Consider the following 14,189-nt stretch of genomic DNA (forward strand, 5'->3'; position numbering starts at 1 on the left):
ACATTAGCACTTTTATGTAGAATTAATATTGCCATCCGTTTATTTATTGCCAAAAAGCTAATGCTTCAGTGCCAGGCCACATTCCGCAGCCTGTTACAGCACAGAATACCTGTTATATAATCATGATACTTCACTAGCTGTAAGGCTGGGCTGAAGCAAAGGAGCAGAGACAAAACAGATATATTAACATGTTGTCAGATCCAGTGCTCTAATAAATCACTAAAAATCCAGCAATATCATTTCTACAGATAAGAACGGGACTTCACTCTTCAACAAAAATCAAGAGATACGATAAAACTACAGTGGAATTAAGAAATGTAATTATTTTTCACATATATAGTTCACACAAACTAAAAATTGCTTTGCTGGTTTGTGTCAGAACTGCAGTAAACAAATAGAATGCTCCATCTGCTTGTTCTCTATTAGGCAGACATCCAGTGCTTCAGGTCTTCAGTAATCTGTTGCCATGATACAGCAGCACTGCACAGCTCTGCCTCTTCCTCTTGTCTGTCCCTGGGACACCGCTGGCTTTTACTCCCTGTTTTCATGCAAGCATCACTGGCACAGCCCACAGGGAATTGTTCAAAAGGAAAAACCTGTCTGAAGTTGTGAGCAATCTGTGTTTGGATTAATCATTTCCTACTCACTGTACCAACACAAATGAAAAAAAAAAAAGGCAGTGATCTTCTACCTGACATAAACGGCAACCTCTTGAACACTCTGGCATCCCTTCTTGGCCTTACCTCCTCGAGGTAGCTCCGTGTGCAGGTATGCCAAGCCCCTGGTTATAGAATGTGCCAGCCGGCAAGAGCTCACCCAGTCACTTGTGTGGAGACTCAGATATTTGCACAGTGAACCCTACAAAAAAATAAAAAATAAAAAATACTGGATTGAAACAATTACCAAGTTGCAAAATGAATAATCAAGTCAAAACCTTTAAGAAGGATGTTTTAACCATTGCTCCTGAAAGCCGTAATCCTGCAGCTGCTTCTGTGTTTACCCAGATGCTATAAAACACAAGATTAGAGCAAAGTTTCATTAATTTTCAGAGGTGTTGTTCAGTTTATGCGAGGAAACTGAACAGAAAAGGTAACATGTTGCATAATAATAGAGGTTGCCTTTACGAGTAAAGTATTAGAAAACACAAGCTAAATACCAATTTCTTTTATTCTTAAAAACTTCTTACTGAACTACAGAAGGAGAAAGGTACCTACAGACATAACAGGTACGGTTACTAATTAGTGGACTTTGAACCTTCAGCATTTACAGAAGATCACTGAACATCTCTCACTGGCATCTCACCTGCTGTGATTAGTTCAGTCTTTGAAAGAAAAAAGCCCAAAGAAGGCTCAGAATAGCAGCGAGCCAAAGTACACTGAAGAAACGGGGAAAGAGAATTTCATACTTTTTAAAAAAGATAATTTAAATGTGAACAAATAGCTGTTTTTGTGTGTGTTTTTTTTTTTTTTTTTAAGAAAAAAATTATCACACAGTGAAATCACAACAGAGTGTCAATTGTGACAGTGAAATATTTTAGAAACACAGATAATATGACATAAGGGACAGATCCTATGACTGTGATGCCTTAGAGCATTTTTATGGGCCATCCTCAGTAACAATATCCTCAGTTTAAACAAAGCAAATCCCCAAGCATAAAGAACAAGAGGTCCAGCCTTCTCTGCATATATACTGTTTTTTGTTTTGTTTTTTATAACTGTGACTACCACCTTTGGCCTGTTTAAATTTTCATTCATAAAGATGCACTAATATGTAGCATCTTACTATCATAGCTGCAAATGAACACTTGATTGACCCATCGGTTAAGTAACATTTGGTGAAAAAAACAGCAAGTATTTGCCATTTGAGTCCATTTGGAGTCAGTATTCAGGTATGTAATACATGCACAATTCAGATTGATGCACATGGATACCAACATCTAAAATGACTAAAGCCTTAGAAATTTTTATTAATCCAATGCTAAAACTAAAAGCCAATTATTGACACTCCTTAGTAAAATTATGAAACTCTGACAGCTTTTCAGATTGAGACTGTATGGAATAAAGAATCCATTTACAGATAACCTCCTTGGTGAAAACATATAAATGTCACCACACATTTTTAAACTTGGATGAGAATTTTTTTAAAAATTTTTAAAATATTGTCATACAAACTTTGAATAGATTTTGATAACAACAACCTGAAAATTCATCTACAAGTGAGGTAAAAGCTATAAACAATAAGGAAAAAGTGAAATTATTTGTAAGAAGTACAAAAACTCCTACTAGCTTTCTTTCATTTCGACCACAGCAATAAACCCCAAATCTGAAACTAGGAGTTCAAATAAACTTTTTCACTATGCCAAATCTCAGGCATAGTCTTCTCTTTACTCAAGGCCACGTGTGATAAGGCAAAGCTGTAAAATATGAAATACACAGATAAAATGGTTTGTTTATGTATAGACATAAATTATATGAAGGTAGACTGCATGGTCCAGTATGGATCATATATCTTCTTCTGATGCATAAATCTCCACTTTATCCTTTATTCCAGCCTACTCTAATGGAGGCAACAAGACTGCTACAGTCTAACTGGGAAATTTTACAAAAATTTTTCAATTGTTCTAAAAAAGATACAAATGTTTGAGCACCAGGGGCACAATTTTGTGACTATTATCTATGCCATGCTCTACCATCCTTTGCCAGTTATGCACTACTCATTTACCTGCAGCATCTCAACACTCAACACACATTTCCCGCCTTTTATTACTTGCTCCCATGCATTCATCTGTCTGGTGTTCAGATATTATTGTGATTTGGTTTAATCTAATCTGTCTTGCTTTCACCCAAGCAACACCACAAACAATTTTCTTTGTCAAAATGTTCTATTTTGCGTGTTGTTATTTATTACAACTGCTACTTACAAGAAGAGAGCTTTTTTCCAGAAAAATGATGCTTTGGATGGGGAGTATTTCAGCTGCACATCTTGCACGGGTTGCCTCTTATTGAAGCAAGTTTTATGACTACGTTTTGAATGGTGCCATTCCCTTCTAGTAATGCTTCCACAGCAGGGTTTTTTCCCTGCTGGTAGCTCAGCATACAGAGGAACATCTGCTCACTGAATTAAGGACCATACTGTGCATTAATTACACCTGCTGTGCACTTTTTCCAATGACTCGCAAACCACCAGTGGATTGATTTCAGGCTAATATTGCTGTTTTCAACACCATATCAGGAAAGAATCTGATAATATGATGTTGTAAGCCTCATTTGTGCATTCAAGCAGATCGTTAACAGATCCTGTTTATAGAAGACACAAAGTAATTTCCCATGAAATTATGTATCAACTAAAAATCCTTCATTAAATAAATGAGCAAAACCATATCACATGTAAAGACAATTATGCCATGCCCTCTCAGGAAGAGAATACTTACTTCCATGACTTCACTTAACTTAGTTGAAAGTAAGCCTGCTCTGTCACCATATGTAGGCCATACACATGGTACAGACACAGCTGAGCTTTCCTATTTCATTTCTCATCTCTGCAATCTCTTCTTAGATTTTCAGTTCTTATAAACTGACAGAATCAAGTGTGTTCTCACTTTTAAGAGTTTCAGTCAGGACACTTTTCATATTTGTGAAATGATATGCTGCCTTCTTAAATTTGCATATGTATTTAGGTATTTATATACATGTATGCATTTGATTTTCAAAACGAGCGTATGTATAGAACCTGAAACATCTTAAGGAGGAAGCCATCATTACTGCTATTTACTGCTGTTCTGTTTCTTTTTGCTACTTAATAAGCAGCTTTTGTCCTACTGACTCCACGTAACAAATCAACCTATAGTCATCACCTTTAGACACTGGAATAAAAACAGTGCCTTTGTTTACTTGAGACCAAAAAGCTCAGTGAGGTATGAATTACTCAAGCAGTTAAAGTCCTTCTCTATACAACAGGAAAACAATGTCTCATACACATTATGACTTTTCATGACAAGCAGTTCGCATTTTCTGCTGAACATTTTTAACACGTTTTTGTTCTATGTATACCTACATGCATGTGCACACAGAGTACTCAGAACACAGATCAACGAGTTTGAGGGTTGCAGCATTAGTTAGCTCAGAAGAACTGAAGATATGGTTCTGCAAAGTAACATTGCTTTAAGACTTCTTCAGTATCATCAAATACATGGTATAGCAAAACAAATAGGGTATGCCACAGGAAGCTTTAAAGAAGGTAGGTAGCAGCATATAAGCAGCTCACGATCTATAGTGCCACAAACAACAACACTGGATGCCTTATGTTTTGTTGTAGAAAACCCCTACTATTTACAGCTACTGAGTGAGGTTGCAATGACCTTGGTGGAGATGTAATTACTTTAATATCAAGTAGTTTAAGTTCATTAATTATTAACTAAAAATTCTTCAAATCCTGCCCTTGATCATCCCACAGTTGATTCAAAAAAACTGCAATATAATCAAGAGCAAATTATCACAGCCGCGAATTTCTAAGACTATATTTGGTAGCAGTAACTGAGTAACCTTGAAGGGTATTACGGGAAACCATACTATGGTTCATTAAAATTGTACCTCGTATGGATCATTTTTACATTACACCAAGCAAAGGTGACTACTGTGCAAGAAGAGCTGAGTTGGCAGAGGCTGAAGTACATCCTTTTTATAAGGCTATTCTTAGGAATCTAAATAAATCCAATTGATTTCTCTGAAGCACTTACATTGGGATAATATTCCATCACCAATAAATATTCCATACGCCCATCTGCAGTGAACCTCTCATCTCCCACAATGAAGCGGGCAATATTGTCATGTTCCATCAGTGGAATCCTGTAAATATTCCTCTCATTGACAAAGTTTTGACGATTAGCAAAAGAAAATACTTTCACAGCAACGGGTCGTTCATCTAGGGAGCCTTTATACACTGCTCCGTATCGTCCCCGACCAATTAACTGCAAAAAAAAAAATAAATAAATAATAAGCTCACTCAATAACAAGTAAAGGCAAAATCAATGTTTTCACTCTACAATGACTATACACCAACTTTTATACTCAACAACACTGTAGGAAATAGCAAAGATTTTGTATTGAAGACCAGAATCAGAATACTGTCATAAAAACTATTTTGGAGCTGAAAATCCTAGGTCAGGCCCACTTAGGTCTGTATTACTAAATTGACCTATAGTCTGCATACCCATTAAATAAACTGTAAGTAACCTAGTCAGCTGTTCTATATAGAGCATCGATAAATCCATGTGCTTTATGCTGATAATTCTCTTATTAAACTTTTGACTATTGAACATTTATAGCTTTACATGGTCAATTTTAATCAACTCTAGCTGCCCATTTTAGGTGTAGGATGGCTTTACAAGCCATGTATTTTAGGTTAATAATGACTCTACATGCATTTGCAGTGCAAAACACATTCCAAAGGAGATAAATGGGTTTTAATAGGAAGGAATAATCAATTCTGTGCTACCTGTAAATCTTCATTCTACCTCCCACAATGTTAGACTGCCTTCACAGAAAAGCCTTTTCCATCTCCATGGCAACAGAAGAAAGATGCGATCTCTGCTCTAAACCAGAATACTGGACTACCTTCAAGAAGAGTTCTAGTTTATAAAGCTCAAAACACTCTAACTACATATGAATTTAAGTCTATTGTATTCAGTTTACACCGAGACTTGAATGTGGAAGTGTAAAGTTTCCACAGACAAGTACCTTTTTACTTTTATAAATGTTTACAAATGGAGGAAGAAGAAAAAAGAGAAGAGATTACAATGATTCTAAAAACGATAATGTTGTCTAACAAAGTATCATTTAATAGATAATACTTTCCATTTCTCCGTCTTCCAATGTCAGAGTCCTCACAGTGGACTGTAAGGTGGCAGTCAGTCAGTTCAAGGTATAAACATACAATACGTTCACATCTCTACCAGCATTTGAGGAAGAAGACTGAAGACTCTGTAGTAGATCTCTCAAACAATGTTGATGCTTCTTCCAAGGCTACCAATCAGTATGAGTGATTTCATCTGAGGCTTTACACGCTTGTACAACGTATGCCTTTGTACTCTTGTGAACTTTGCCTTAAGTACTTCTTGTTGGCAGAGGCCACTCAAGTTTCTTTGGAGGTTAGTTTCCTTTTCCCATTGCCCAGAGCATACTGCAGTAAGGACATCATGCCTGCACCCATCACCACTAATTGCTATTTCTGATGGGCAACCTCTCAGTCTCTTTCACTGTCACTATACTGATATAATATATATTTTTTTTTTTTAGCAAAATGCTTTTACAAATTTTATGCAAGTTCTATTAAGTATATTAATTGAAAGTATAACATTTGTTGGGTTTCTGACAATGCATCTGACACCAAGCTCAGTGGAAGGTTCTAGTTGGCCCCTAGTTGCCATGGAGATAGAGAGTACTCCACTGTGATTAATGACAATACATAAAAGCACTACTATGGAAATACATGGCCCTATCTACAGAAAATTCTATACTTCAATAGGTGTTACTAAAGCATTTCAGATGACTACTATAGGATATTGTACTTAAAGTGACTGAAGTTGATTTAAAAAAAACAAAGTTTTGATGGAGTGCTGAAATACAGCACATTTAAACTCCCCTCACCCCCATTGACACTTTCCAGTGCTTACTATTTTCTTTTCAAGATAGAATGTGCACTAGCTAATCCAATATGGCTAACAAAACCAGGCAAAATATAACAGCTGCAATGTTATTTTTTTTCTTACATTGGGAAAGAAAAAGATAGGAAACAGCTAAACATTTACCTCCAGTAACTTAAGATTGTCCAGATCCAATGAGGGCTCTGATGCTGCTGCCTCCATCATGTTCATACTGTGCAATCCTTGTTTACGGTCTCCTGTACAGGAAGGGATGGGAAGGGAATCAGACACTCTGTTTCTCTGTCATAACTCTAAGTGAAAATGCAGCTCACCTTGGATTTGACACTAACACATAGTGTAGGTAAACAGAAAGAAATCCTCTAAATTCTTCCAAGTTAGTAAAATCAGTAGTGAAAGTGCTGAAAGCAACAGCTACAAACTTAAAGCAACCTGCTACACACCTGTTATGATAATTGAATGTCACTGCAGGTAACTGTAAAGCATGTTCGCAACAATACTTGTGTGCTGAGTAGAGGATATGTTGAGAAAAAGGAGGTCCCAAAACACCAACTTGGAAAAAGAATCATAAATCTCTCTGAACTGTTAGGAAAGGGATATCACCAAATAGTGTTAGAGAGGAAAAAAAGGAGCACTACATACAAACATGTAAGAGAGATTAGGGGAGAAGACAAAACAAAAGTGTAATTTCAACAGTTTAAAGAACAATATTTAAAAAAACAGGGTCATCAAACTCTACCTGCAAGCATTCTGTATCCAAAGAACAGAGCAGCAAACAAGACAGCTAGTACGGACACAGATGCAAGGGCAATAACTATCGTCTCATCTCGATGAAAAGAACGAGAAGAATCTGAAAGAAAACAAGATGAAGACTAATGGTAAATTTGAAAAAGTCAGGTCTTTAAAAACATGTTATTACAATGAGAAAAAAAAACCATGCTCTGTATTATAAGACATTGCACTGAACTTTTTCCTCTTAAAATGAAAGGATGACAGGAGAGCTGATCATCTGAAGCCCAGCTGATCTGCAGCTTTCCCTACTCCTTCACTGCCATCAAAAGGCAACAGAGAAGAGCTCAGCGCAGCCATCCAAGGCCAAACTGATGCACTCCTGCTTGACTAGCAATTTCTTCATCAAGTTTCTTGTTTCGAATGAGGCTTGTAACTTTAACCCTTTTTTAAATTACTATTATTATTCCACCACTAGAATAAAAATCTCGGAAAAAAAGTAAAATTAAATAAAAAGGTTAATAATATTGCAATGTGATGAATAATTAATATTTTGTATTCAAACACCAATACATATGTTAGATGCAATATCTTTTGTGCCAATACATCAAAGTATTTTTGTTTTTTATGATTTGTGTCAGTGCTCAGATCACTTTTAGCATGATTCTCAATATGTAAACCAGACAAACATTTCCTAAAACAACATCAGAATATCAAACAACCTGAAACAACACTAAAACACTGAAAACTAAAGGACTAGTTTTAGACTTCCTACAACAATTGGATTTGATTCAAATGCATTGCACTGTTTTCTAAGGGAGGGGAAAAGCATTTTAATGCAAACATTTGTTATTGTCTTCACTGGTTACCTTAGCAGTACTCCACATCAGATCCCAATCTTGCTTCTTTCAAGCATGTAAATATTCACCCACTTTAACACAGAAATTTCTTACTGCAGATATTTCTCTGATGTCAGAATCACTGGAATGTGGCATTACAAGACCTCATTTACCTTGGCTTTAAAACCAAGTTTGTGAGCTATGTTTAAACTTGTCTTATATACTGCTAAAAGTACTCCTTAAAAGACTCATAACTAGACCTAACTATTCTAAAACCACAAAATATATAATGCACACAAGGCTTAAACACTGGGTAAATTCTTAGGTGAGACTGAAATAAAATTGATCCCAGTCTACACTAGCTGAATAAACAAATTCACTCCTTAAACTGCATTTATAGGAAGTTACACAGGATTCATTTATTCCAGTTCCCAGTGTGGATGAACACTGGAGAAACAGTAAAAAAGAAAATTAAGTGTGAAAGACATCGGCTTCTGTTTTTACAAAGTTGTATTGGTAAGTAGAACTACTAAAAAGTTGGTAAAACAAACAAACAAAAAGCACACACACACACACACAAAACAAACAAACAAAAAACCAAACAAAGAATATAAGACATTATGTACTGACCTGAAAAATTACCCATCAAAAATAACATGCAACACATATCAGAGAAACTACACAAGTAAGAGGTAGCTTGTGGTAATCGTGGCACTATCAAATTTCAAGTAGTTCTGTCAAAATAAATACCATCACTACTGGTTTTGGTGAAACAGGGTTTCACCAGGTAAATAAACTATTGCCACAGAGTGCTGCGCTATGCAATAATAGTTGGGATTTCTATCATTTGGAGATTAAAAACTCGAGGTTCCAGTTTTCAACTAGACTATGAATTCAAGCTATGTACCTACATACACCCAGCCACACACTGTATATTTAAAAAACGCAACTTAAAGGAACCTTATATGACAGAAATCAATATAAAATACTATATAAGTGTACAAAAATGTATAATCACTGTCAGGAAAGTCATAATTCTGACTAATCTATTTTTGTGAATTGAATAGCTTATTTATCTATTTATTTATTTATTGCTTATCTGTAAAAATACAGACACAAACATATATATATATATTTTCTTACACATAATGGCTTTCTTTTCCATCAGTTCGAGATGGTACTAAGATACCATCTTAACACCAAGAAAATGCAGGTTTTGAGAGGTTGAGCTTCCTGCTTTAACCTCTTCTGTATTTCCTGGACCACATAGCCAGCATGTAGCCATTTACAGCCTTCCTATCGCCCTACATAAAGCAGTAGTTTCCACAACTGCTTCCCAAACATTATCTAATGCCCAAGTCTGATCACTCCAGTCTCAATACTCTTAAAATCCAAGGGCTGACAGCACTCCCCAGTCCACACTGGGCACCATCCTGCTGCCTTCCAGCCTTCTGAAACAGGATTTTGCTCCTCCACCACTCCTAGCATGGGCCAGGGAAGGGCATTCTGATCTGCACCAACTACTTCGAGAGTCTGGCAACATTTGTATGCTGGCTTTCTCCCATTAGAAGCATGTGAGTAAATGTATTATGGGGCCTGGCAGCAACAAAAAGTCCCAAATGTTTTGTGGAGATCAGTAGTAGAAAAACACTTTGAGAAAAACGATCATTGCATTCTTGTTCCTTGATGGACCATTCCCTCTGGAAACTTTTTATCTTCAGTGGTATCTCTGCATTTGCCAAATAACTGTAAAGAGCTTTCCTGCTGTTAAACAGGAAAACAAACTTTTTTTTTTGTTTTTAAAGCAAAATTGTTTCTTAACAAAACATGACATTGGCTTATCCTGAACCAAGTTGTCCTTCTTATAAACATTTTAAAACAATGCTGTCAACTATTCATATAATCACAGTCAGTCCTACAGTTGGAATTACTGCTACCAGACTGTCAAGCAATATCTACAAATTTAAAAATAGATAATTTCCTTGGTGAGGGTAACCAAATATTTCAATGGATTGGTAACATGCAGTTCAAATTCATATGGGTGGGTAAAACACTGCTCTGAACATGCCTAACTGCTGTTCAGTAATCTGATTTGATCTTTTGGTATCATCGTCAATATTTGGGTATTTCTTCAGTGACAAAAAGAAGGAACTGCATCAACTGCTTGACACTACCTTCAAATTTCAGACAAAGAATATTGATATCCCAGTATTATTCCCAAACCACTGTATCACATTAAAAAAAAACCAACCCTGTAGTTCAAGTTCATAGGAAGACAGGCTGAGAAGATGAGCTGCAGTCTCTAGGAAGTGTAATGATTGCAGAGTCAATCACTCAGCACAAGTCTACCCACACTTGTACACAAGATATCAGCTAAGCTCCCTCAAGTTTACATTCTGTAAGCAGAGATTAGCATATTTGCTTCTTCTGTGGTGAATTATTTCTACTTAGCAGAGAGAATGAAAAAAAATTCCTAATTCAGCTTCCCAAGAACAGCTCGAAACAAGAAATTAAGTCACCAAAAGCTGCTGTAAGGCCCAAGACACCACCAGAGCCAACCTGTTTGGGTGGGAAAGGGAGAACAGGGCTACCGACTCTTCAAGCAGCAGCTTAAAGAAACAAAATGTAACCAGTGCCTGTGCCATTTAGAAGCCATCCAGCCCTTCTGTCTTAAAACAATCCTACCAGTAATTCTGATGTGATATTTTCTGAAGTCCACCAATTACATCACAAAGAAATATCAGGACAGACAATATCAGCAGCGTTTAAAAAATAAAAAAGCAGCACAAGTGATTAAAATAGAGATGCCTTCATGCTAGCTGGGAAGCAGCTGGTAACAGGCAGAGCGCTGCTCCCTGCAGCTTGCTGACACTGCCAGCAGCACAAAGCTTGTTTCTATGTTCCAAACCCGAAGTGCAACAGACCCTGTGTAGGGAGACAACTTTGTTAAAGGCACTCACAAATAAGTCATTTCAGAGTAACACTTCCAGTGCTTGGTCAGAAGCAAGTCATTGGGCTGAACCTGGCCCTGCACTTCTGATACTCCCTACGCACACTGCTACCACATTAAGGCATTTCTCTTTCCTCCCCTAAAACATCTTTACCATAATAGCTGCCAAACACTGCTACAGTATCTTTGGTAAATCAGATTTTAAAACTAAGCTTCCATATTGACACACACAATTTTCCTACTGCTGCTTTCCTAGCTTTCCTCAGAAATGTCAATGAAAGAAAAATGACGACGGTGCTAATGACATCATTAGGAATAATATTTTTCCTTCCAATTACCTTTTCCACTATAAACATAAGCTCGTAATATTAATTAGTGCTGAAGTATTGCGATCTGTATCTATAGTTGAAAAATTTTCTTTTTATTTTTCTGTAATTTCACTTTCAAAATGAAAGCCTCTTTTGCATGATTTCTGTTTCCATATTTTAAAAGTCAGCATTTACCCTATTACCAGAGAACATTTTGAGAAAAAAGGGAAACTGGAACAAAACCAGGTAACAATGGCCAATGGCAAAAGCATCTGTAAACATTACACTACTCTTCCTTTGGAGCCAGAAAGAAGATGCAAGATTCCTGTGCCTTCCCTTTCCGACAGCGAACACCATGACACCTCCAGCCATCTGTCCCCTCACTGCCCTTGCCCCCAGTGCATCTTCCCTCCAGATTAATAGACTGGACACATGGAAGAAGCCTTTTACACTAAGGGTAGTGAGGCACTGGAAACAGGGAGCCCAGAGGGGTGGTGGATGCCCCATCCCTGGAGACGTGGGGCTCTAAGCAACCTGATCTAGCTGTAGGTGTCTCTGTTCATTGCAGGGGAGTCGGACTAGACGGCCGTTAAGGGGCCCTTCCAACTCAAACATTTCAATGCTTCTGTGATAAAGCCTCAGCTATCCACCACCACCCACATTACTGTCAGTTCAAGTGCCAAAGTCTGTGGTGTGAAGGTAAAACATTCCAGTCTTGGCTGAGAGACCATGGGAACCCACACAGAATTGCTACATTTTCCAATTCATAGTGCATCAGACTGTTGACACTAAAACTGTTACTGAAAGTGCAAGGTATCGAGTGGAAAATCAGGAGGAGAAAGCCCCAAAGCTGCTACAGATCATTGTCATTGCCTGCAAGATCTTCATCCCCTAGGCATCAAACCTAGGACAGAGCAGAGGTCACTGTTAGTATAAGAAATGAGAACAGCGAGTGTTTGCCATGTTCAAAAACTAGGAATCCCATGGAGAAATATTTGGTTATGTAAATAAGACTGAATCACAACATAAAGACAAACAAAGAGATGCCCTTAGAACAATAAAAGCAATTATGTTGTTTCCTAATCTCTAAATGACTGAATATGAAACTCTAGACTTTTAAATTTTTGAATGTCAAGTATAGAGATACACACACACACACTCTAGAGAAGTATGTACACACGTATGAAAACAACCCCAAATAAAATTTGTAAAAGCAACATTTGTATTCTGACGACTGCATTTTGGAAATGGAGGTGGGCACATCATACAGGATGTTCATATATGAAACCAGTTTCTGCCAGACCCTTGTATTGCTATTAAAGTTTTTCTTTCAAATTTTTAAAAATTAGCTGCCCAGTTTTGAGCAAATTACTCACAGCTGTGCATTTGTCACAGAGTGGTAAATAATTCTAGAAAATACATGTGTGTCTAAGTTTGGTTAAGTATTATATAACAGCATGTTAGAGAAACACTACAATTACTGTCTATAAGGAAAACCAGTTTTTAAAAATTTACCTGTGTTCCCACAGAATTTCTGGTATCAGTACTTTTCAGAGGCCACGTAGCATTCCAGTTGGTACCAAAATACTTAACTGCCTTTTCACCAAGTAACTACCAAATTATGGTAGTCACCAAGGAGACTACCAAGTAAGGGTAGTCTCCAAAAAAAATAAGAAAACCATCCTTCAACCTTCACAGTACAGCAATATCCCATTTTTTTAAAGATCTCCAGCTGCGTGGACTCTGATCAACGTCAGCATGATTACACCGGGACTCAGAGATCTGCCCATGCAGATCACTTTAAAGAGAAGCGGACTCTTAACGCCATCCTACAACTATTTCTTTGTTGTGATCAATTCAATATGTTCATTGCCAGACTGTTACGAAAGTTGCTTTTCTGTTTAGGAATGTTAATGATATTAAGGATGAGATCAGAAGCATGAGGGAATCCTTACATTTAAATCACAAACACAAGAGGAAAGACTGAAGCATGTAGGCAATGTGGCCTACAGCTGTACATGACTGCAAACCTGCTCTGCAAATTGTAAAAGGGACTCTCTAAGTATGATTAAATCTACTTGCTTTTCCAGTCCCATTTCTTCTCACAGTTGCTGCGTATAACTTCTATGACAATAAGGTCTCAGCTTTCTGATAAAACATACAATTATCAACTATTCCACAAGCCCACTGACTTAAACTTCTTTGTACTTTCTGACAGGTTAACGATGTCATGGTGAGTATGGTTTATCTCCCAGTTTCTTCATTAAGGAAAGAAAAAAATATTCACTTGCACTTACATTATTTTTAATTTAAATGCCACGTGGTTCCTTATAGAACATCTGTGCATAACATATAAGCGATGACCATTTGTCACCGGCCACTACCTCACTGCTGATCCACTGTCCTGCAATGTGAGAGTTCAGTCTTCAGCACATTGCAGTAAGTAAAAAGAATATATCCAATATACACAACATATAAAAATGACTCAATTATTTTAAGTGAATCTTAAATTCATTCAGACCAGGGAAGAACACACGAAAGAAAAAATTTAAGCAGAGAACTTCTAAGAAAGAAACATACATTAGTGGCCTTTTAGATATCACAGTAGGCTTTTCAACATGCAAAGAAGAAACTCAGCCACACAGCTAAATGCATTAAAACCCACATTTTCAGTTAAGCTGGTACCACGGGGTTGTAATACCTTT

At 37.0% G+C, this 14,189-nt stretch overlaps 1 protein-coding gene across 2 annotated transcripts in view; it reads right to left on the reverse strand.

Moving 5' to 3' along the window:
* BMPR2 (bone morphogenetic protein receptor type 2) overlaps window positions 1-14,189 on the reverse strand; it is a 95,108-nt gene that overhangs the window by 13,602 nt on the left and 67,317 nt on the right. For both annotated transcript variants that reach the window (XM_065751075.1, XM_065751076.1), the window contains exons 4-7: window positions 7,398-7,508; window positions 6,806-6,897; window positions 4,736-4,966; window positions 744-858 (exon numbers count right to left, since the gene is read on the reverse strand). In XM_065751075.1, the coding sequence (XP_065607147.1) occupies window positions 744-858; window positions 4,736-4,966; window positions 6,806-6,897; window positions 7,398-7,508 (549 nt within the window). The remainder of the gene's footprint in view (window positions 1-743; window positions 859-4,735; window positions 4,967-6,805; window positions 6,898-7,397; window positions 7,509-14,189) is intronic.

The sequence above is a fragment of the Cyrtonyx montezumae genome, unplaced genomic scaffold (genome assembly GCF_038088225.1).
Source record: "Cyrtonyx montezumae isolate F1298 unplaced genomic scaffold, pur_monq_1.0 scaffold_7, whole genome shotgun sequence".
In the NCBI taxonomy this organism is placed as follows: Eukaryota; Metazoa; Chordata; class Aves; order Galliformes; family Odontophoridae; genus Cyrtonyx; species Cyrtonyx montezumae.